A 23,949-nucleotide genomic window follows, 5' to 3' on the forward strand; every position below is an offset into this window, starting at 1 on the left:
GCTAGCAGTGAGGTAAGCATTTTTGTAACTTCATTTAATTCTCAAAATAACCCCATGAGGTACGTATTACTATATTGGTCCCCACAGAGGACATGAAGGGCACTGAAATTCAGAAAGGAAAACAATTTGCTCCAATTCACACACAACAAAAGAGGGCAGTGGGTGGGACTTGAACCCAGGCCCGTGGATGGCAGAGCTGAGTCCTTCCTCAAAGTCACAATGGCCACACCTTGTACCTGCCTTGGAAATCTCACCTCTCATCATTCGAGGTCCCCTGGCAACCTCCTCCTTCCCTCAGACATTTCCCAGGTTGGTCCAGGCCCATTTCACCCCTCTGCTGTTCCACACGTAGCATCCTCTGCAAGAGATGGCCTTCTGCCTTCTGCCTTCCGTCCTTTCTCTACGAAAATGTCCACTTACTCTCTACAACTTGGCGCTGGCACAATCTCCTTTGGGAAGCCTTCCTGAACTGCCTGCCCCTTGGCGGGGTGAGCAGCCCCTCCGTTCGCCATGCCCACCACTCCCCTCATCATCCTGCATTGGCACTGCCTAGACCTCCCTCCTCCAGGGCTGGGTCTGCAGCCCCACCATGGTGCCTGGCCGGGCGCCTGGCCATTGTCAGTGAGTATGCGTGGTTGATGAATGAATGCAGGACGCAGCCCAGCTGTGGGCTAAAGTGGGAGCCCCTGGAGGGGCCAGGACTCTGCCAGCCTCCCTGGATTGATCTCTTATCTGCCAGGGCTGTCTCGAGCCTTATCTGATGAGTATTGCATTGACAAGACAGCAGATGAGATGCTGACAAAGACTCCTGGGTTACTCAGTAACCCTGCCCTCTTTAAAAGTCCCACTGTTTTCCCCTCGCATCCAGACCCAGGCACGCCTCTCTCTCTGTCTCTGCTGCCATGAACACCTTCCTGCTCTCTGCCCTGTGCCTCCTCGGGGCCTGGGCCGCCCTGGCAGGGGGCGTCACCGTAAAGGTAAGTTCTCTGTCCCTACCCTGGCCCAGCCAGCTCTCTGCTCCCAGTGCCCTGTCCCTTGAGAGAGAGCACCCCTTCTTTGGGGCTGGAGTTGAGGGTATGTCTACGGCTTGGCTCTCCCTCAGGGACCTCTTCTCAGCCCTGTCTCTTATGCCTTCATCTTCAAACCTGGAGGAGAAAGAAAAGGGGAGAGAAATAACAATGTGGGAACAGCAGGAGACCAGCCAGTTTCCAGGGCGCTGGCAGTGGGCCAGCCTCCTCCAGTATCTCCCTGCGGCCCTGTGATCACCGTGGGAAGAAGGGATTATCAGTCCCATTTTTCAGAGGAGGAAAATGGAGCCTCAGAGAGAATCCGTAACTGGCCATGGGCACATGGTTGGGAAGTGAAGGAGCTCAGTCCTGTACTCAGCCAAAGCACTGGCTGGGTCTCAGGCATCATCTGGACATCCTGGAGGTCCTGACGGAAGGGTGTGCCCACCGGTGTGGATGCTGACAACAGGCCAGTCTGGTACCCAGCAGGGCCCCCACTTGCTATTGCAGACAGGCCCCGGGAGGCCTTTTATTGCTTCTCAAACACCAGCCAGACAGCAGGCAGGAGCTGGGGGCCAGGTAATCAGCCTGCACTGCTCTCAGGCAGGGATGGAGACAACCTGGGTCTGGTCACGTAGAACCAGGACGCCTGGGCCTTTGTCTCAGCTCTGTGCTTCTCCCTAAAAATCAGCACAGTGGCTCCTCTTGTGTTCCTAGCACTTCACATGGCTTTTCTCCATTTCTCATATAACATGCAGAACCAAGGCTCCCAGAGTGTAATGACCTGTCCATGGCCACAGAGTAAAACCAGGATTCAAGCCCAGTGTCTGGCTGTAAGGCTGGAGCTCTGACCACCTCATACTGCCCAGTAGTGGAGCACTTGGCTCCCCTGTGATGCAAACACTGCTTGAGGGCCACTGGGGCTGGAGAGGAGGCAGTCCCTGCAGAAGCAGCCAGGGAGCAGGATGCAGCCTGGCCTCACACTCTGGTCACTTCTCTCTTAGGATGGAGAGTTCGCCTTTTCTCTGGAGTCAGTGAAGAAGCTCAAGGACCTCCAGGAGATCCAGGATCCCAGGAACCCTAGAAATCTGGGTCAATCCACTGTTCCCATCGCCTGTAGCTCCCCAAATTTCCCCGAAGAACTCAAGCCTGTCTGCAAGGAGCCCAACGCCCAGGAGATCCTCCAGAGGCTGGGTGAGGAGCCTCCTCTCTGAAGGGTGGGGCCTGGGAATTCCCTGATTGGTGGCCCTTGTGAGAGACGTGTATTCTGATTGGTGGGATTTGGAGGACAGGCTTGGCTTTGATTGGTGGATCTAGTAAGCCCTCTGCCATGTGTCCTGGTTCCTCTGGTCTCAGCTGTAGTACCTTTCTGGGTAGAACCTCCACTCTGATTGGCTGGCTTGAGTGGTACCTGAGTCCTGGTTCAGGGTGGAAAGCCCCACTGGTCAGAGACAACAGGCCTAGGGTTCTCCCGGGTGGTGGCTGTACAAACTCTGGTTCAAGGGAGGATAGGGGCTTTGGGAGGAGAAGCTGCTCTCACGGAGCCTCATCTCTCCTGTCCAGAGACCATCGCCCAGGACCCCAGCACTTGTGAGATCTGTGCCTACGCTGCCTGTGCTGGATGCTAGGAGGGCCAGTGACCGCTGCCTTCTGCCCCTCCTTTGCCAGAGGCTCCCCATCCCTGCAGCTCAACCTACCCGGCCTTCAAATGGAGGAGGGAGGAGAGGGCAGCCTGGGGAGGCCCCACCCCTGCCCCTATCCGAGCTGCCAGCGCTTCCCACCATCTGTCCCCACCTGCAGCTAATAAACCAGATTCCAGAGTCCTCCTCGTGTTGCTTTCATTCCTTCTTTCATCGTCAGTCTACTCATCACCCCACTTTGTGGACACCGACCTTGCCCTCCTTGGCCAGCTTAGGATGTAGTGCGCTAAGTGAGGACCCCACTCTTCCTGCTAAGTCGCCACCCTGGGGCTGTCCCCGCGCACAGACACTGAGGGGATTTGAATCCCCTAATCACCAGCAGGGGAGGTGGAACCTCTGCTCCTCTTTGGGGTCACTGAGGTCACAAGGCCACATGTGAGTGCCGGTGCTGGTGAGCGTGACCTACACAGACACTGAGGGGCTCTGAGATCAGCCCCTAATTGAAGAGTTTTCAAGGTGCCTCAGGATCTGGCCCCTCCTGCCCTCCCCCAGGGCCTACACCCCAAGCCACAGCTCTCAACATTTCCTCTGCTCCTCTTCCCTCTGCTCTGCCCCTCTTCCCACACTCCTGGCCACATCAACTTCTGCTTCAGTGCCAAGGCTTGGCTCCTGTGCCCTCTCCTCAGAGTGTAGTTTTCCCCCACCCTTCCAGGAGAAGTCCGTGTGCCACCCCACCTGGTGCTTCTCCCCGGGGAATTTGATCACCCACACCCCCTGCCAGGTGGCCTCCCTGGGGTGTAAGGGCTTCTGTACCGGGGAAGTCTCTCTGATCCCCAGAGCAGGCCAGACCCACCAGGTGGCTCAGCCTGTACAGCACAAGGCAAGGGCAAGCAGAGCTACACTGTTCTAGCCTTGCGTTCTTGCCGGAGTCTTCCACGTACTGTGTGATGTTAAGAAAGTTGCTTTCCCCCTCTGAGCCTCAGTCCTCTCCTCTATTAAACTGGGATAATAATCGTATCTGCCTCCCAGGCACGGTGAAAACTTGCCTGTAAATGTGTGGGTAATGCAAGTAAAGTTCAGGCCATATGCAACATGAGACAATTCAAGAAATATTAGAAAGAAAGAAAGGAAGAAACGAAACCAGGGTCAACCTGAGAGTGATTCAAGCAGGGGTGGAAGAGGCTTGTTAGCAAAGGTAGAGGGAATGAGGAAAGAAGAGGAACCAGGGGCCTTCCTAGGGAGGGACCAGGAGGGGAAGTACCACAGGGTGATTTGGGCAGGATTCCCTGGGCTGCAGAATTCAGAGGATGAGGTGCTGGATGCTAAACTTTGTGAATGGGGTTGGGAGGCGGGGCACGTGCATTAGCTCCTGGGATTTGCATTGAGATGGATGCCATTTCAAAACAAGTGTGAAGAGAGGGAGGCAGAGGGCATTCCAGAAGATGGGGTTGGTGCAGACACAGAATTAGGAAGGTCTGAGGCACTAGAATGGTTCAGCCTGGACAAGGTGTAGCCTGGGAGACACACAGGACCTGGCTTAAGCCAGGCCGTGTCATTGACAGGCCGAGGATCTCTCTCTGAGACTTGGTTTCCTCATCTGAGAATGGGGATGATAACACACCAGGCCTCCCAGGGCTGCAGGGGGACTTGATGAGATGGCTGGTGGGGTAGAATCATTTCATGCTCTCGCTCTAGGGCCAAACTCTCTGGGTGTGAATCCAGGTGTAGCCTGTGTGTGACTTTGGGCACGTTACTTAGCCTGTTGTCTCCTCAGTTTCCTCATCTGTAAAATGGGAATGACAAGAATCCCTACTTCATAGGGTTGAATGAAGGTTAAATGAAGTAATACTCAGAATTCCTCGAGTCTCTGTGTGAGCACTTTGCCGATGCTATTATTATGATTGTTATTTCTGTGTGGAAGGCTCAGCCTAGTGCCTGGCACATAGTAGGTGCTCAGTCAGTGAGTGACAGTTCCCTTTACTGCTTCCTCCCTAGGTAGGTGGGAGATGAGGCCAGATGGTGTGTGGGCTCAGTTTCGACTTGAGAGGTGGCACTGGGGAGCCACGGAAGGGTAAGGGCACCATCAGAGCGGTGCTGTGATGCTCCTGGCATGGAGAGCCTGCAGGACGCAGGGCAAGGAGGAAGGTGGCTTTGTGGAGTGCGGGGAGGGGGAGGTAGTGATGACAGAGGGATGGGAGTGGCTCTGAGAGACACAGGAGGCATTGCATAGGCCCCTAGCCAGCCTCGCCTGCCTGTTGGGGAGGAGAGGAAGGAGCTGGAGTTCTGGGGTGTGCGGCCTGGGAGACTGGGCGGCTGCAGGAGTCCTATGCAGGACCGGGCAGTCAGGAGGGGCAACTGGTCTGGGGGCATTCATCATGGCCTTGGCCCTAGATGCTGGTTCAGAGGGGATGGCCCCTTTCCACCCGGCTTTCCTCCTCTCTGGCTGCCCAGAGGAAAGCCCTTCTGGGGAGGAGCCCACCCTGGGGAAAGCCCTTCTCTCTCCCAGGAATTCCCAGCATGGTGCCTGACTTTGAGTTAAGCACTGAAAGCTGCTTGGGGAACGCGGGGCCTGCAGGGTGTCCCCCCCGGGGGGGCCATCAGCTACAGCCAGGGCCTGGAGTCACAGGGGGCAGGAGTGTGATGGTTCAGAGCATAGACTGCGGCCCAGGCTTCCTGGGAAGAAGCCCTCTTCAGCACTTTGCTGAGCTTGGGATCCTGGACTGATTGGTTCCCAGTACCTGGGTCTCCTCATTTGTATAGTGGAGATGGTAATAATAATGGTACCTGCTCCTTTGGACAGTAGTTAATACGTGCAAACTGTGTAGAATGGTGCCCAGGGTGTGCCAACGCTCAATAAATGTCAGGATACTAATATTCCTCGGGGCCAGAGGATGGAGAGAAGGAAGGTCTCCTGGCTTAAGCTGGCCTGACAGCCCCGGGGAGGCTGAGAAGGGGGTAAGGGTGAGCTCCAGCAGGCCTGGGCAGAGTCAGCCCTGACAAGGGGGCTCTAGGAGGGGGCCCCATGTGGTTCTTCCCTCCACCCGCTCCACCGCTCCACCGTAGTCCCACCTACAGGAGGGCACGCCCCCTCCTCCCTCTGGCTCTGCAGCGGGGGAGGCCTTGAGGGGTTGCGGGATCTGGGTGCTCAGCAGCTTCCTAGCTCTGTGATCACGGAGCCTCGTTTCCACCCGGAGCCTCGCTCCTCCGATATGAAACTGGGTTTAATGAATCAACCCCTCCAGCGAGGAAACCAGGGAAGTTCCTGACTCATGGGTCCAACACTCTCCTCAACCCACCCAGCTTCCTGAGAAGCCCTGCCCTGGCCCCGGGATGAACAAATGCACACCCGGCTGTGTGTGTAGGTAGGGAATATTTATTCAGCAGCAGGGCTGCCTCAGGGGCCAAATTCTCCTCCGATTGTGGGTCCAACTGCTTTGCGCCTGATCCAGCTGCTTGGGCCCTGGAAGGGGGCGATGACTGAGGTGGTGGGGACCCTCTGAGCCTGGGTGGGGGCAGGAGGCTGTGAAGGCAGAGGACTGGGGGACAAGGTGTCCAGGGTGGGCTCAGGGTGCCCGGGTCCTCTCAGCCGCAGCCGGTACAGGCGACATTCACACACAGCTCGCAGTCATCGCCAGCGATGGTCCCTGGGCAGGGGAGGAAACTGGTCAGCTGAACCGGAACCTGAGACGTCTGTGGTCCAGGGAGCCGCTGACCGGGCAGCCAGAGAAAGCCTGCTTCCAGGAGGGTCTGAGGAGGGGCTGGCATCCTTCTCATGGATTAAGAGTAGGGAAGTTTAGAAGCAGCGTGAGAGGCTGGGGCTCAAGTCTCGGGTCCTGTCCTAGCGGTCCCTGGACGAATCACTTAAACTCAGTGCCTGAGTCTTCCTGTCTGCTTAACAGACAGTGTTGGCCTGACAGGGGCTGGCGAGGAGAGCTTGAAGGCAAAGGTGCTGATCCAGGGCCTGGCACTTGGTAGGTGCTCAGTAAACCCTAGCTAGTCACTGCATTCTCCCAGCCAGCTCTGCTCCTGGCCATCCCTCCATGTCAACCTAGATGACACCTCCTCTTGAAAGCATTTCAGAGCCCCTTATGCCACCCCAGATGTGAGCCGTCTCTCTCCTGTGTCCTTACTCTGCTTTCCCCATCATCCCACTGCACTGCGGTCTGTTTCCAGTGCCCCTTCCCTCCCATCTGTGACGTCCTGGAGGGAGGACGGTCGCCCTGACTGGGTTGCCGGGGACTGAGGGGGTTCTTGGCATGCCTGACTTTCAGTGCTCAGACTTGGAGTCCAGATCCTGAATTTCCTGAATCTCCCTGTTTTAGGTGAAAAGCCACAGGGTGCTTAACAGAAACAACATGAGATAGAGGAGCTGGGGGGATGGGGAGGAGAGAGAATGAGGGGCAGGGAGCTCTGCTGGGGTAGGGACACTCACTCAAGGCCTGGAAGATGCTGGCTGCTTCCCCCGAGGCGCAGATGGGCTGGAGATCCAGTGGCAGGGCCGGGTGGTGGCACACGGAGGGCTGGAAGCTCTGGGCTTGCAGGCGGGGGCTGGGCATCCCCTGCCCCTCCAGTTCGCTCAGCATCTTCACTGATTTCAGCTGGACCTGGAAGCCTTGGTACTGGGGGGGGAAGGGGGAGGAAGCGGGAAGGCATCACAACCTGAGCAGGGACAGGAGTGGGCACTGCCAGGAGACCAGGGTTCCCCAGACCCCAGAGAGGTCCCCTGTTCTCATGGAGTCAGAACGTTGAGGCCACACTCGGAAGACCAGCTGGGAGGTGGGAGGCAGTGTCTGACCCTTCACAGTCCAGTGTGCCACAGGCTAACCGGGAGATGAGGTTGAGCAAGGCTGTGGAGCACAGTGGTTCTAGGTGTGGAGGAGACTGGAGGACTCCTGGTTCAAATCCCAGCTCTCCTCAACAGGCTGCCTGTCTCTTCCCCACTCTGAGCTTCATCTGACAAACAGACAATCATCCTCCACTCCCGTTTGGTGCTTGGTACCCAGGGCAGCCCTGATAACTGCATGATTGCAACTGAACTGACAGGGCACAATGACGGCAATGCCTAGTCCAGCCGGCTGGGCTTCAAGGCCACGGCTGTGGGGGAGGCTGACACCCCTCCCTAGGACTCCCTTGCCGTTTCCCAAGGAGGCCCTGCCCAGAGTCAGGGATGTGCCACCCAGGAGCCCGGGCACGTCCCACCCCACCCCAGGCAGGCCCTGCTCCCACGGACTCCTTCTAGTCCCTAGAAGGAGATCTGGGCCCCCTGCTGTCTTCTGTCCGGGCCTTTGCATATGCTGTGCCCTCTGCCTGCGGCAGTCCTCAGCCTCTGTGCCTGGCTACCTCTCGCTCGTCCTGCAATGTCAGCGTGAGTTACCCGCCAGGGAAACTTGTCCTGGTGACCATTCCCCCTCCACCATACAGGGGTGATACTGAGAGCTGTGGGAGCACAAAACAAGTCTCCCTCCCGTTCTGGGCTTTTCAAGGGCAGGGACCACGTCGTGCTCCACACTCGGACCTCTGACCGGGAGGGGCCTTTGCAGGGCAGTGCTGAATGATCGCCCGTTTATTGTCCCCATCCCCATCACCGCTGATGGGCAGTCCTGCTGCCCCCACCCGCCAGCTGTCCTGGGCTGTGACCATGTTGGGCTGAGCCCTGGTCCTGCGCTCTCCTCAGTGAATTTCCCAGTGCTCCCTCTCCATCCAGGCCTCTCCCTGGGGGCCCTTCAGACCAAGGGCATGCTGGAGGGACAAACAAACCTGGATGTAGACTGACTGTGTGCCCTGCAGCAACACCAGGAAGACCACTGCGACCCCACACAGCAGGAGCCCGGCCCCTGCCCTGCCGGCCATCTCGCTCCCTCTGTAACCCGCTGCCGCTGCCGCCGCTGCCGCCGCCGCCGCCGCCGCCGCCGCCGCCGCCGCTGCCGCTGTCCACTTGGCTCCCCCTGCTTCCTGGGCTAGCAGCTCTTTATAGGCCAGGCTCTGGCACCCTGGTCACTCATTAACTGGCCAGCCAGGGTGGGGTTGACAGCTGGCTGGCATTCTGACAAGCCCAGAGCCCATTCCCAGGAAAGGGGCTGGGGGCGCTGGGGGCAGGGCGGCCCCCAGCACATGGGGGCAGGACGCTGTGTGTTAAGCACCTGTCTTGTGTGTAAGACACCATGCAGGTGGCGTAAGAGGGAGACCATTTCACAGACAGGGGATGTGAGGCTCCAGAGGTAAAGTGACTTGTCCCAGGTGATGAGCTAGTCAAGGGCAGAGCGGGGACTCAGGCTTATCTGACCCGGCTCATCCCAGGGTTCTTTCTTGGGTCAAAGATGCAGGCAGACAGGTTGGCCCAGGGCAAGGTGGGCAGTTACAAGGCTGACCTCAGGGCTCTCCATGCCCCCAGACCCATGTCTTTTCCTCCCCTCTCTCCAGTTCTATTTAAAGACCATCCTTCTGATCAGTCCCTGCCTGAGTCCTCAACCCACCTCTGCTTACAATCTCCCCTGGTGCCTGGGTACCCTCCAGCCGCGTTTCCTCCATCTCACCTGTCCGTGCCTTTCAGAAGCCGATAGCCTAACCTAGCATGAAGGAAAGAGCACAGGCTTGGGAGACAGATTGACCTGGGTTCAAATCCTGGTCCTGCTGCAGCCATGTGATACTGACAAGTCCCATCCACTCTGAGCCATAGTTTCCTCTTCCGTCAAATGGGCGTAATGATACGCCCACCACCTGAGGTTGCCAAGAGTGATGCGACCCGGCCTACCTGAGCTCATCCTCTGGGGGTAACACGTGCCACGGCAGGTCCCTTAGTCTCACTAGGCAGTGCATGACCTGCCACCTCTGTGACTGAAGGTTGGGCCAGGGAGAAGCAGGCAAAGTCCACAGGGTGTCATCACCCCGGCCAGCCTAGGTAGCTGTCAACAGCGCCCATGCCAGGGCTCTGCTCTGTCAGGCACGGAGCCTGGCATGCGGTAGGCACTCTGTGCATAACACTGAATTGAAGCCCAGCCGGTCCATCTGGGTAGTTAAGGCCCACTCTCCAACCGAGGCCAAAACCTGATGTCCTTGTGGTCCCTAAGTCCCACCCTCCTTGCACAAACCAGCCCCGTCTCGTGCTTTTGCTGATGATTCTGACCTGCCTGAATTGCTCACCTCCTTTCTTATCTTGGGGTGAAATGAAAAAACTTGAGTGAACTTTGGCATTTCCTTTGTCTTGCTTTGAATCCAGATTTTGACCTTTACTCTTCTGCATATGAAGAACTTAATGGACTCTCTTCCATAATTTCTTGTCTGTAAACTGAAAACAATCATCTGTAACAATAACTCATTTCTCGAATACACACTGTCTGCCAAGCGCCATACTGTCCTGCGGACCTAATCCCATTTCATCTTCTGGGACAGGTGTAATGGCTGTCTTCATTTTAAAATGTGAGATGAAGCTGAAACTCCTTTTACAGGCCCAACCATGTCAAGCACTGTGTGGGCAGCAGGTTTTGTCTCTGGAATTCTTACTCAGCTTCTCAACCATGTGACCTCGGGTAATTTCTCTGAGCCTCTATTTCTTCATCAGTAAGTGGAGGAATCAACGGACAACCTCACAGGGGCTCTTGTGAGGCAGAACTGGAAAGACCCCTCCCAGAGGAGCCCGTGACTCTCCCCATCCCTAAGCTGCCCATGGGGGCCGTGCTGTGAGTGGTGGTTCTCCCCCGCTTCCCCAGGGAGCCCTCCCTGACCTGCCCCATCTCTGAACCTACAGCTGGAATAGTTCTGATCTTGGAATCCCCAGCCCTTGCTCTTTCCATCGGGTGAGCTCAGGCCCATTGGCCTGACACCAAGAGCCAAGGAACACACTTGTAGGGTTCATAGACCCCTGTGGCCATGAGCTCCTTCCCTTCTCTGCCTCCAGCCCTGCCAGCCGGGGCCCGTCATGTGTCCCTTTTTCCCTGGGAATAAGGTGTGACTTCCCTATCTGCCTAATCTGACTCAAATCCATATCTCAACCCTGCTCTTCCTCCTCTCGTCACCAATGACCCACCATCCATCATGTCGCCGACACACAGACCCAAACCCTCACTGCTGCCCCAGCTCAGGCAGCGTGTGTTATGGTTTCTCAGGGCACTGCCTTTCTGAGGGACATGGGAAGTGACTGTCATGCCAGCCTGGACTCTGTCTCTGTGTGGAAGCCTCAGACACGGAGACAGAGTGGGTGACAGGTTGCCTGTGTGTGTCCGGCTGCTTCTCTCTCTGCACTGGACTTCCTGCCCAGTGCCCCCTGCCGTGGCCCCTCCCTGCCCCTAAACTGACCATTTCCCTGGCAGCATTGGTCACAGCTGATCACTCCATCCTTCCTGGGGTTTAAAAAAGCACTTTCTCCACTTGGTTTCTGGGACACACGCTTTCCAGATTTCATCAGCCCATCTTTTCAGTTTCCTTTGTTGTCTTTTCTTTCTCTTCTTGACCGCTAGAGCTTAGAATATCCCAGGCTCAGTGCTGGGACCACTTTTCTCTGTCTGTCGTCATCTACCAGGGGGATCTTACCTAGCCTCAAGGACTTTAATGCCAGCAGGACCCTGTTCACTCTCTAGCCTGACCTCTCCCCTCAGTTCCAGACTTATTCACCCACCGCTTCAGCATCTCCCATAACAGCTGAGGGCACTACCACTCACCCAGTTGCTCAGGTCACAAATCTGGGCAGCATCCTTGATACCACTCTCTGTTTTAATTGCCAAATTCAATTTGTTAGTAAATCCAACTGGCTTTCTCTTCAAAATATTTCTAGACTCCAACCATATCTCACCATCTCCTTTGCTACCACTGAGGTCCAAGCAAGCATCACTGATCATTGGAGTCATGGATTATTGCAACAGCCTTGTGTTAGAATTCTCTGGAGAAACAGAACCAATACAGGACATACAGAAATCCTACCCTCTTATATATCTGTATATATTCTATCCTTCCTCCCTCCCTCCCTTCCTTCCTTCCTTCTCCTCTCTCTCTCTGTGTCTATCTATCTAGATTTATTTTAAAGGATTGGCTCGCTCAATTCTTGGGGCTGGCGTGGGGGTCTCCTGGTGTGGAGTAGGGCAGGTGGGTAGGCTGAAAATTCAGATCCAGTTGTGAGTCTGTAATTTGCAGGACAAGCCAGCATGTGGGAAACTCACGCAGGGTTTCTATGTTGCCATTTGGAGGCAGAATTCCTTCTTCAGGAAACGTCAGTCTTTGCTCTAAGGCCTTCATCTGATTGGATGAAGCCCAAAGACATGATTCACTTAAACTCTACTGATTGTAAATGTGAATCATATCTGAAAAAATATCTTCCCAGCAACATCTGGACTGGTGTTTGACCAAACAACTGGGCACCACAGCCTGGCCAAGAGAGATCTCCAAATAGATTTCTCTGTATCCACTCTTGCACATCTTCAGGCGTTTCTCCACGCAGCAGCCATTGTGGTCCTGTTAAAAATCTAAGTCAGACCAGGTCTCTCCTCTGTTCATACCTGTTAAAGGTTTCCCACTTCACTCAGGGTAAAATTCAAAAGCTTCCACTGACCTCCCAGGTTCCTTTGGCCCCACCTTCACATCTCTGATCTCTCCAAAAGTGCTGCCCCTCACTCTCCGGGTTCCTGCCACACTAGCTTCCTAGCTGTCACCCAGACGTGCCAAAGATTGCTTACCTTGGGACTTTGCTCTTCATCTACGCCTTATATGGCTCACCCATCACTTCCTCCAGGTCTCTGCTCAAATGCCACTTCCCCAAAGAGACTGTCCCTGACGACCTAACCTCCGAGAGCGTCCCCATCACTCCTGGCCTCCTGAGCTTGCTTTCTTGCAGCACCTGTCGTATACACTCCTTTCATTTCTTGCGTTTCTCTCCCTATTAGAATGTAAAAAATGTATCTATTTTGTTCTCCTGCAACAATATCTAGCACATACTTGTTGCTTAGCAAATACCTGAGGAGTTGAGTAAAGGAATATGATTCAAATGTTTATTCCAACCCCTAGATGTTTGGCCTTAGTAAACTTCCTGCTTCTCTAAGCCTCATTCATCTCATCTGGCATCTTCCTGCCAGATGTCAGGGACCTGGCACATGGTGAGTGTTCAAAAGATGTGGGTTAATATTATTTTCATTGTTGTGAAATCACTTATTTATCAAGAAACAGGCCCTTTTTTAAATTGTATTTTTTTAAAAAAATGGAGGTGCTGGGGATTGAACCCAGGATCTTGTGCATGCTAAGTATATGCTCTATCACTGAGCTATACCCACCCACAGAATCCTTTTGTATCATATGTGCAAGCTCTAGGCAGATGACCTAGTGAACTGTTCTATGTTTGCTGTGGCCAACAAGAGACTCAACCAAATTTGTACCCCAGTATTAGTAACTACACTGAATCTCATTCAACCTATGTCTAGTCTTTTGACTCATTTCCCGGGTCTACTCGTATTGCACTGATCTTGCTCCCCAGACCCCCAACGCACACACAGCCTTTTCGGATTTGTTTACATTCACCTCAGCTTTGTTGTCTTTATGGACTGCGGGCTGGGTAATGTGCTTGAACACAAATAAGTGAATCAGGGCTGCCCCCTGGTGACGGGAAGGGAGAACTGTAGGCAGAGAAAGATGAACTGACCTTTTACCTTATGGCATCCTTCTCTCTGAGGCCTCGCTTGAGGGTTAATGAATGGGGAGACATGTACTGTCTGATTTGGGGCACAATGGAAAGCCTCTGTCCCCATGTCTATGCCTGGGGGTTGGGGGAATCCCACCTAGTGATCGTGACAGCCGCCAGCAGGGGAAATGCCTGGGGTCATCAGGGAAAAGTCCCCGCTTGCTGACTGGTGTCTGATCCTAGGGTCTTCAAATAGTGGATATGGAGTGAACAGGAAGGTTGAAGCGGGGAGGAGAGGGAGGAGAAAGCTCAGGCTGCAGGTGGGCCCTGGCACTGAAATCGGGTCTTGGGGACAGCCCAGGGAAACATGAGGGCAAGACATGTGGGCCTCCGGGGTCTGGGGCTGCCTGAGTTCTCCCTGGAGGGGGTGGTGTGCGCCTCTGACCTCAGCTTCCGCCGGCATTTCTGCCTTCCTCCCCACCGTGGGTAAAGGCAGGTGTGAGTACATGTGCCTGTGAGCACGTGTGTACATGCCTACCTGCTGGTGAGCACGTGTGTATATGTGTGCTCTGTGTGTCTGTGTGGGCATCCGCATGTGTGAGCTTGAGTATGTGTGTGAGTGTGTATGTGTAAGTGTGTGCGGGTGTATACGTGTGAGCACGTGTGTGTGAGGGGTATATGGGAGTGTGTTTGTTTTTATGTCTGTGTGAGTGTGCGTAGGTGAGGGTGTGTGAGTGTGTGCAGGGTGCTGGGAGGGCTCATGCCTGGCTGTGGAGGGTGCCCAGGTGGCTGCCAGGGTTCCGTCTGAAGAAGGATTGGGCTGGGGCCAGGGCGTGGGGGTCTCCTGGTGTGGAGGGTGAAGGCCGAGCCGGGGGAGCAGCCTTTGTGCAGCGGCCTGGATGCTGGGAGATTAATGGGGGACCCAGGAAGGCATCCAGCCCATGACAGCTGGATTGGCATGTTCTAACTTCTTCAGCTCCCCCCAGCTCACTCCCGAGAACACTGCGGCACAGAGAGGTTTACTAACTCACCTGAAAATGCACAGCTTGTAGCATCAGAGCTCTGGAGCTGGTGTCATGAGCACTATGCACCTGGCCTGTATGAGCGGTAGGTGGATATAAGGCATCCCACGCAGCGCTGGGCACACCGCAGACCCTCAATGGATGTCCTCTAGTCCCCTCTCTCCCCTGTCCCTTCTAGGAGTTGAAGGGAACAATTGAAGGAGTGGGTGCGTCTTCCTCATGTCCCCCACAAACACTACACTGCAGAAGTTCCCAGAATCCTCGGATCCTGATCTCTCAAAGAAATGACCCGGGTGTTGGTTCATGTAACCACCACCAGCAACTTGACAGTAACAACCACACACTGAGAGCCTGTAACACCATTAGCTGCAGCTCTTCACTCGGCCAGCAGGCATTCCTTCAGCTTCAACCCTTTGCTGGGCACCAAGGCTCAGAAATGGGTAAGACAGTCGCTGCCCTTAAAGGGCTCAGAATCGATGAGGACAGATGAAATCAATGCCACATGGCAGACGCGGGGACTGGAGAAGCTCAGGGGGTAACCTCGCCTCTAGCCAGGATGTAGGGGAGCTGTCAGGCCCCTCCGGCCCTTTGCTCCCATCTCATGCCTGGGATGCCGCCCACAGCCCTCTCCTAAGCCCTGCTCAAGCACTCCTCTTCCAGGAAGCCGGCTCAGATTCATGGTCCTTCCTACTCTCCTCTTCTTGGGAACTCCTACAGCCTTTGGACCCCCTCTGCGGAACCAAGCATCTGCTACCTTTGCTGTTTCTGGTTTGGGTGCCAGGGACTTGCCTCCACGGTTTGACTTCATCCCCGGCAGGGCACAGCTTCCATCTCACGCTGCTCAGAGACCCCAGCGCCTAGGCGGCCCCATGCAAGCCCGGGACGCATCATCTTTACGGATACTCCTGTTGGGGGGTTCTTTGTTTGCGGCACCCCGGCTGAGCTGCTAAGAAAATCCTAACAGCTGAGTCAGGGGCCTCCGCTTTGCTAGGCAGGATTGAGTTTCATTAAGTGGGGATGAAATACAAATTCCCCGCAGCATTCACGGGATGGATGTCCAAGGCGCAGCTGCCATTTATGTTTTGAAATTTGCAGTTGGGGAGCATTGTGAAACTTGATTGCTCTGTCTTGGGGACTTCTTAAAGTCCAACTCCACAATGAGGCCAATCAGACTCCACCATCAAATGTCAAATAGGAACTAATGAACCATTCACGGGCTGGGGAGAGAAATCAGGCAATCTCTTATTTCAGGATTATCCCTTCCAAATATTGAATCTGAACTGTAAGCAGAATTTGCTGTAATTGCGTCCCCCTCCTCACGGGTGTTGGGGGGATCATTGGCATTCGCTTCGTGTCTCGGCTTTCTGGAGAGAGGCTTCGCAAGCCGACCCACGGCTCTCTAGAAGCGTGTGCTCCCAGGGCACCGATCAGAGAGGGAGCGGGCAGAGGGTGCTGGGAGTCCTCCCGCCCCCATGGCTGAGTCAGCTGAGCCTGATGTTGGCCGGGGGTCCCAAGTGCTTGTGTGGCAGCCTCTTTGTGGGAGAGGGCAGTCTGCAGGGAGGGAGGGGACGCCCTCACATCAGCTCCACTGGGAATCTGGGTGTGGCTTCAGGAGGGTCAGTGGAGCCCAGGGGCAAAGGAATGTGGGTCTGGTCTCTACCTCTCCATCCGCTGCTCTGGGATCTGCAAAGACTAACCACCCCACAGACTGATGTCCAAGTACATATGTTGTTCTCTTGTGCCCCTTTGAAACACCTGGTTGGGTGACTTGGGTTGCAATAGAGGGTTTGCCATCACATCCTCCTCGGCCAGCACTATGAGGCAGGAGGTGTTTACTCTCCCCCTCTTTCCTTTAGGAATTTAGGGTAGCAGAGTGGTGAGTCACTCCCTGCGGCAGAGATGGCTAGCTGTCCCTTAGTTTGCTCTCCCCTCTCATACTGCACAGTCATGGCGGGAGAGCTGCTGTCTGGCCAGGGATGCACTGATAGGCGTGATCACATAATTGGCTTTCATCACTGAAATGTGAGAGGGAAGTGATGTGGGCTACTTGTAGTCATAAGAGGCAGCATGACTCCTCCATCCTGATTTGCCCCTTTGCCTGACCGGTTTCAGATGATGACAAGTCTCTACGGAATGGCAGAGTCATAAGATGGAAGGAGCTAGGGTCCCCGAATCAACACATTCAGGACAGGGGCCACGTAAATAGCACATTTAATGGTTCCGCTTCTCAATCCTCCCTGTATCTGTTGTCATGTGAACTTGGAGCACCTCCCATCCAAGAGAGAGTAACTTGGTCAAATCTATATCCCATTGCTTTGGCCAATAAACTGAGGCAGAAGTGGATGTGCCACCCCCAAGCCTAAGGCTTAATAAATCCTGCATGTTTCTGCCTATTTTTTTGTATCTCTGCCATCTTCACATGAACAGTGCTGACTGGTCTGCTGGAGAAGAGACACATGGAATGAGCCAAGTTGCTCCAACTGTACAGCCAAGACCAGCCTACCAGCCTTCAGCCAGCACCCTGTGGCACGTGAATGAGCCCAGTGAGATCAGCAGAGCTACCTGGCCAAGCCCCATCTGACTCCAGATGCCTGTGCACAAAGTACTCACTGCTGTGTGCCATTGAAGTTCTCTGGTGTTTGTTATGCAGCATCAGGATGGTAGATAACTGATATAGCAGTCTACCAACCAGGAATGAATCTATATCTTGGACTGTGATGTGAGTAAGGGAGAAACTTCTATGGTGATTGAAAATTGTACATTTTGGAGTTGATTTGTAATAGCATTTTAACGTTCCCTAATTCAAACGCCCCACTATTTCTTTGGCTTGCTCATTGCTTCAAGATGAAGGATCCAGACAAATCTCTCCAGCTCCATCCAGCATGTCTCTCCCTCTCTCTTTCTACACACTAGTTGCACTGGATTTCCCTCAAGTCCTTGAATGCTCCAGGCAGTCTCCAACATCATGCCTTTATCTTATGCATTTCCCTCTGCTTAGAATATCCCCTTCTCCCCACATAGCATAGCTAACTCTCAGCTAAAATGCTCCCCCACTTCTAACAAAATTACTCTGGTTCTCAGAGAAGGTTAGTCACCTGTTAAGATGGTCCTTGTGCACATTCTCATGGAACTTGGTGCCTTTGAGTCTCCTAGCCCAGATATGGCTTCTCCATCATGAGGTAAGATGCTGTCTGGTATGTTCAAGTTTGGGTCCCTCCCATTGGACACATACCTGGCACATTGTACAGGCTCAGTGAGTGTTTTTTGAATAAAGGGGCTGCTATAGGTGACATTTTCTAGAGTAGGGTTACCCAGGCTTTTCAACAGAACACCTCTGAGCTTGTGAGGATGTAGTAGGTACCTGCTTCTCCTCCACTTACACTGTCCAGTTATTTGTCCATTTTTCTCTCAACTTTCTTTCCCATCTCAAGCTCTTAAGTAGCCAGTGAGGCAGTGGGCTCTGCAGTTAGTCTGCCTGGGTCCAAGTCCTGCTCTGCTCCTCACCAACCGTGGTGCCTCTGATGAGTTTCTTACGTCTCCTTGCCTCAGTTTCCCTATCTATAAAATGGGGATTATGAGAATACCCATCTCATGGGGTTGCTCTGAGGAATAAGTGAGCTCATAGATGTAAAGCATATTCATGGAGCCTCACATATGGTAAAAGCTACAAAAAGCATAAGGTATGACTGTTCAAGGTCAGGGACTATATTTTATTCATTTTTGTATCTCCCAAATGCCAAAACCCATGCTGCCCAAAAGAATGTTCTAAATAGATGATTTTAAAGAAAAAAAAAATTCCAGAGGTTTTTTTTTTTGTTTTTTTTTTTAAGACTTCACTTTTTCTAAAGGGCAGGTTTACCACGAAATTAAGAGGAAGGTACAGGGATTTCCAAAATAGCCCCAGCCCCACACACGCATAGCCTCACCCATCATCAACAATACCCACCATGTTTTTTTAAGCCAAGAATGACCCTATATTGACACATCATGGTCACCCAAGTCCATAGTCTACCTTCACCCTTGGTGTCGTACATTCTATATGGGTTTGGACAAATGTGTAATGAAGTATGTCCATCGCTAGGACAACATACAGAGTATCTGCATTGTGATTTTTTTTTTTTTTTTGGTGGTGGGGGAGGGAGGTGATTAGGTTTATTTGTTTATTTACTTTTTAGAGGAGGTACTGGGGATTGAACCCAGGCCATCAATGCATGCTAAGCATATGCTTTACCACTTGCACTATACCCTCCCCCTATCATTGTGATTCTTTTGTTCTTTTTTCCTCTCCTGTTTCCCTATGAGTCCATAGGGAATAGGTTCAAGTTGAGCTGCTTCTCTCCCCTGGTCTCCCCAGGGGTGCCTCTCCTGGGGGAGCAGGACGGTGCTTCAGTTGAACCAGGCACCTTTCTCCTTGCCTCCCTGCTATCCCGGCTCTTAGATCACTTAATATGCTCAACACATACGCTCCTTCTCTTGGCAAGACTCTTGCCCTTAACCCATTTGTTTGTGGCAATGCCAGCAGCATGCTGGACCATGTTGTAGACTCTTCCGATCTTGCCACGGTGACATTTATAGGGTATTCCCTTTGGAACAGGGCTAGTCCCTGGATGTCACCAACATCACTTTGTAGATTCACATGTATGTGGCCAAAGGAACAACTTCCTGTTTTCTAGAAGTCCTGGAGGATTTACAGCAGGTGTCTCTCCTCTTTCCCTTTGTGTTGGTGATTTTGGCGAAATTCCTGGAAGATGGTGGGTCTGGCTGAAAGGCCATAAATGCTCTTTGAATGAATGAATCAAAAAAAAAAAAAAAGTCTTGGAAATACTATTGGGAAAAAGAGGTGAGCATGTACTGACATAGCTGCTCAACTCCAGAATAGTCTCCTGTGCCGTGTATTCCACAATGTTTCCATGGCTCAATCAACAACCAGGGAAAACGATGCTCACGGTGCTTCACTTATACTTATTTGGATCCCAGCGGCACCCCAGCTTGGTCCCTGCCTTCCTTCCCTTGAAGACTTGTCACTGCTGGGATCCTAAAGAAGTGGCCCAGGAATGACAGTGACACCAAAAAACTTCAAGCATCATTGAAGAGTCCACATTGAAGAGTCCACTTGAAGGGGCAGCATTTACTGCCACATGTTTTGACCTGTTTCTTTACAAATGCACCGTGTAACTGAAACACACGTCCCCTAGTTGTCGCAGTTCCTCTTTCACCATGATTTGGAAGAAGACTTGGCAGCAAGTCGGGATGTTGTGACCTTTCTGGAAATTGTCACTCTTACACCAGCTCTCAGCTGTGACTGGGCACTGACCCTGTGCAAGCAGTTGTCCATCCTCTAATCCGCTCAACACCTCTGTGAGGGGGTCACCCCCACTTCAGAGATGGAGAAACTGAGGCTCTGGGGGGTAAAGTCACGTGCCAGGGTGGCACCGTTGACCTGGAACAGCCAGGATCCGACTCCAGGGCACGCGTGGGAGAGGTGTGGTATCTCCTGTGGGCCTCAGGTGTCGTATTGAAAAGGTCTGGCAATCGCTGCCCTAGGAAACCCGCTCTGTGACAGCCCACTATTTAAAAAACATTGGCTGAGTGTCCTCACTGTGTGAGGAGGCCGCAGGGAGGCAGGCAGGATGTCTAACAGTTGGAGCTGGGGAAGCAAAAAGCCTCCTGGGGGGCACGGAGCACCCTTTCACCTGAGCAGGGCTAAAGGTGGTCGGGGGGGTTGCGTTAGAAAAAGCTGAACTGGTGACCCCAAAAGTTCCTTCCATTCTTGAGCCTTTGGGCCTGTGTCTGACTTGTAGCCAAGTGGCCAAGAAGTTGTGCCATTTCTGCTCTAGAAGGGACCCACATCTAGAAGAGGTGTCCACAGGGGCAGCCCCCCTACCTGGAACGGTCCTGGAGCTGGTCTGCTGTCCCTCACTGGGACAAGAGCACAGGTGAGGCCAGCAGCAGAAGGCCCACGAGACTGTAGGAATGGTCCGCTCTCCTCATCGGCAAGGAGTCCTGATAATAGCATGGGCTTCAGGCAAAACAAACCTAAGATGGAATTTCAGCTCAGCCACCCCCTAACCATGCTTGGTCTCAGTTTCCTCCCATATGAAATGGGAATAATAATTGTATCTCCTTTCTCAGGTTATTTCAGTGGGTAAATGAGTAATGCATTTAGTGCAAGACTGGCACAGAGATTAATGTTTATCAAAACAACCGTAATTGTCCAGGTATTTTGCCCCAAGGTGGTATATTTGGCCTGTGTGGAAATCCTTAGCAGGAAGTAACAATACTAGATAACATTTATGTAGCACACACTAAGTTCCAGACACTTAAAGAGTTGTAGGTGTGTTAACTGATTTAGTTCCTATGTCAAGTTTATGAAGTAGATATTATCATTATCTTCATTTCACAGATAAGGAAACGGAAGCACAGAGAGGTCTGTCCTAGAAATCTGCTGGGAGGTTCCTTATGGCTCGGGGCTGCCTCAGCAAGTGGGTAGTTTGGTTTGAGATGAGAGAATCAATTCTTAACATCTAGCGAAACTGTCTTAGTGGTATCCCAGCATCTGTGAGACTACCTCCCAATAAAGCATTTTTTCAAATTAAGAATTAAGAACTCCTGTTCTTTGAAAGACACTGTTAAGAGAATGAAAAGACAAGCAACTGTGAGAAAACATTTGCAAATCATACATATGATAAAATATTTGAATCCAGACTACATAAACAACTCTCAAAAGGCAATAATAAGAAAACAGCTCAATTTTTAAAAATGAACTAAAGACTTGAACAAAGACTTCAACAAAGAAGATAAATAAATGGCAAGTATGCACATGAAAAAATGTTCCACATCAGCTGGCATGGTTTTAAAGACGCAAATTAAACCCACATTGAGATACCATTTTACACCCGCTAGAAGCTAAAATTAAAAAGACTGACCACACCAAGAGTTGACAAGGATGTGAAGCAACTGGAACTCTCAAACACTGCTGGTCAGAACGTCAGATGATACAACCACTTTGGGAAATGGTTTAGCAATTTCTTTAAAAGTTAAATTTACACCTATCTTATGATCTCAGCCACTACGAGGTGAGTACTCCTAGGTATTTATCCAGGAGAAACGGAAAGACGCGTCCATGGGAAGAATTTTCCTGAATGCTCACGGCAGATGGAGTTGTAACAGCCCTTCCAGTGAGGGATGAGCAACGCTGGTATGTGCCTGCAATGGACATATACCAGCAAATGCTTTGCAACATGGACGAATCTCCAAATAGTTAGGCCAGGTGAAAGAAAACAGGTAAAAAAAGTGAGTAAACCTCTATGATCCCATTTATATAAAATTACAGGAAATGCAAATGAATCCATAATGACAGAAACAGCAGATCAGTGGTAGCCTGGGGCTGAAGGGAATCGGGGATGGGTTCCCAAGGGGGATGAGGAAACTTGAGGAGAGATGGACAAGTCTGTCATCTCGAGTCCGGTGGTGCTTTCACAGGTGAATACATTTGTCAAAGCTTTACCAGACTGTGAGCTTTAGATATCTTTTTTTTTTTTTATGTCAATTATACAGCAATAAAACTGTTTAATTTTTTTTAGTGGAGGTACTGGGGATTGAACCCAAGATCTCATGCATGCTAAGTATTCACTCTACCACTGGGCTAGACCCGCCCACCCTTACCCCACCCTCACTTACCACAATAAAACTGGTGACAGTGAAATTCCGGTGTGACCAGTGAGAGGTCTGGGAGTGATCTGAGGCCCTGAGTGATTCACCTCAGACTCCCTCTAGGTTGCTGTCTTTTAAAAAAATTATTTTTAAAATTAAGTTTCCAATAAAGGGCAGTCCCTGTACTAGGCACTTTCACTTTGTTTTCTCAAAACTTGGGTAGCACCTGTGTAAGCAATTGTCCCCCAAAAGGGCATAGGGCGCGGGGGCTGCTCGGAGGACACATAGGGAGGGCTCGGGGAGAGCTCCTCAGCTCTCCAGTTTTCTGCTTTCCAAACCTGTAGTTTGGGCTCTTTCAGAAAGTGAGTCCTGTGGAGCTGTGTTCCGTCAGTTTCCTCCTAAAAGGACGGGCGGGAGCTGAAGCATCAGTCTGTTTCTGCGGTACCCTCGGTTGGCAGCCTCCCGGGCTCAGAGCTCAGTGAGGGACCAGGAGTCTGGGAGGGCAGGGCCCTGGGTGTTTTCTCTGCCCCAGCTGCGTGCTCATCCCTTTCAAGCTCCCCTGGGGACGTGGCACCGTCTCATGCATATTCCGGCTTGTCTCCTGTGGTGGCAAACTTGGCAGGCAGACGGGGCGCGGAGACAGTGTGTCTGTTCATGGTCTGGTGCTCTTGCCCTCCTTTCACAAACTCAAGTGGAGATTTTAAATGATGTTCAGAAATGGTCTGCAATGGAAATCACCACTGGATCCCACCGCAGCGTCTTGTGGAGTGTGTGTGTGTTCACGGACGATACCAACCCAAGGCGCATGACCCTTGGTTCTCTACCTTTTCCAGGAAGCGGGTGTGAAAGTGTGCCTTCTCCTGTCTTGGCAGTTCATCAGGAAGGACCCGCAGGATTGATGGATAAAAGCTAGTTTGGCAGGAACTGAGGCTGTGAGTCTCGAACAGGCAGAGCTGCCAGTGTAGACAACAGAAGGAGCAGGCTCCGGGAGCAGGAGGGAACGAGGGGATGACCGCTGAAGGCATGTGCACGTCTCAGAGTCCTTCATCTAGCCCTGGGCACCCCTGTTGTCTTTGGCTGAATCACTCTTTACTGCGAGGGGCCGTCCTGTGCATTGCAGGCAGCATCCCTGGCCTCCACCCCAGCCACCCACCTGGGAAAGTCATGACAGTCAACACTGTTCCCAGCTGTCCCCTGGGGGAGAAGTCACCCCAGTCGAGAGCCCCTGGACTAACCACTTTGGACCTCAGTTGCATCACTTGCAAAATGGTCACACTTGACCTCCCTGAGGGCAGGAGGTTAGACTAGATTTGCACTGTCCAACGTGGGCACCCCAAGTCACATTGCAATGCGGATGGTCTGAATTGAGATGTGCTGCTTGCGTGAAACACAGACAGGAGTTTGAAGACTGGGTAGGATACAAATGATGTAACATGTCTCACTAATAGTGTTCACGCTGCTTACACGTTCAAATGATAATATTTTGGACATATTGGGCTAAATAAAATATGAAAATTAATTCTACCAGTTCCTTTTTACTTTTTAAAATACGGCTACAAGAAAATCTGGAACAACTCACATGCCTCACACCATGTTTCTGTTAGACAGTGTTGGTACAGAGAAGGGACAAGCGGTAATAGAAGATGCACTCAGTCCTCGTGAAGGTCCACTGACAAGGACAGTGGTGTGGCAGATGAGAGCGTGGACTGGGGGATGGTCAGGGGTCAGGGAGGGCTCCCCTGAGGAAGTGATGCTAGAGAGAAGATCTGAGAGAGGAAGGGTGGGAAAAGCAGTTCATGCAGAGGAAACACCCAGGGCCAAGGTGCTGTGGTGGCAGTGAGCACGGCGCCCGAGATAGACAGTAGCCAGCCTGGCGGAGCAGAGGGCTGGGCCACACAGGATTTTGTGAGCCTGGCCGAGGAGCTGGTATCCATCCTAAAGGCAGTGGGAAGCCACAGAAGGGATCTTAAGCAGTAGGGTGACAACATCTGATATGTATTTTAAAAAGCTCGCTCCATCTTTAATGTTTT

The 23,949-nt window shown here is 52.5% G+C and overlaps 2 protein-coding genes across 2 annotated transcripts; one reads left to right on the plus strand and one right to left on the minus strand.

The window, feature by feature from the left end:
* Positions 1-830: 830 nt before the first annotated feature.
* GUCA2A (guanylate cyclase activator 2A) lies at positions 831-2,830 on the plus strand. The gene is made up of 3 exons (XM_010959782.3): positions 831-977; positions 2,012-2,201; positions 2,571-2,830. Exons 1-3 carry the CDS (start codon positions 903-905, stop codon positions 2,633-2,635), a joined length of 330 nt encoding a protein of 109 aa, XP_010958084.1. The 5' UTR covers positions 831-902; the 3' UTR covers positions 2,636-2,830.
* A 3,174-nt stretch (positions 2,831-6,004) lies between these two features.
* On the minus strand, positions 6,005-8,593 carry GUCA2B (guanylate cyclase activator 2B). The gene is made up of 3 exons (XM_010959783.3): positions 8,405-8,593; positions 7,080-7,266; positions 6,005-6,291 (listed from the first exon to the last, which is right to left on the minus strand). Exons 1-3 carry the CDS (start codon positions 8,495-8,497, stop codon positions 6,230-6,232), a joined length of 342 nt encoding a protein of 113 aa, XP_010958085.1. The 5' UTR covers positions 8,498-8,593; the 3' UTR covers positions 6,005-6,229.
* Between the last annotated feature and the right edge of the window lie 15,356 nt (positions 8,594-23,949).

The sequence above is a fragment of the Camelus bactrianus genome, chromosome 13, assembly GCF_048773025.1.
Source record: "Camelus bactrianus isolate YW-2024 breed Bactrian camel chromosome 13, ASM4877302v1, whole genome shotgun sequence".
Classification (NCBI taxonomy): domain Eukaryota; kingdom Metazoa; phylum Chordata; class Mammalia; order Artiodactyla; family Camelidae; genus Camelus; species Camelus bactrianus.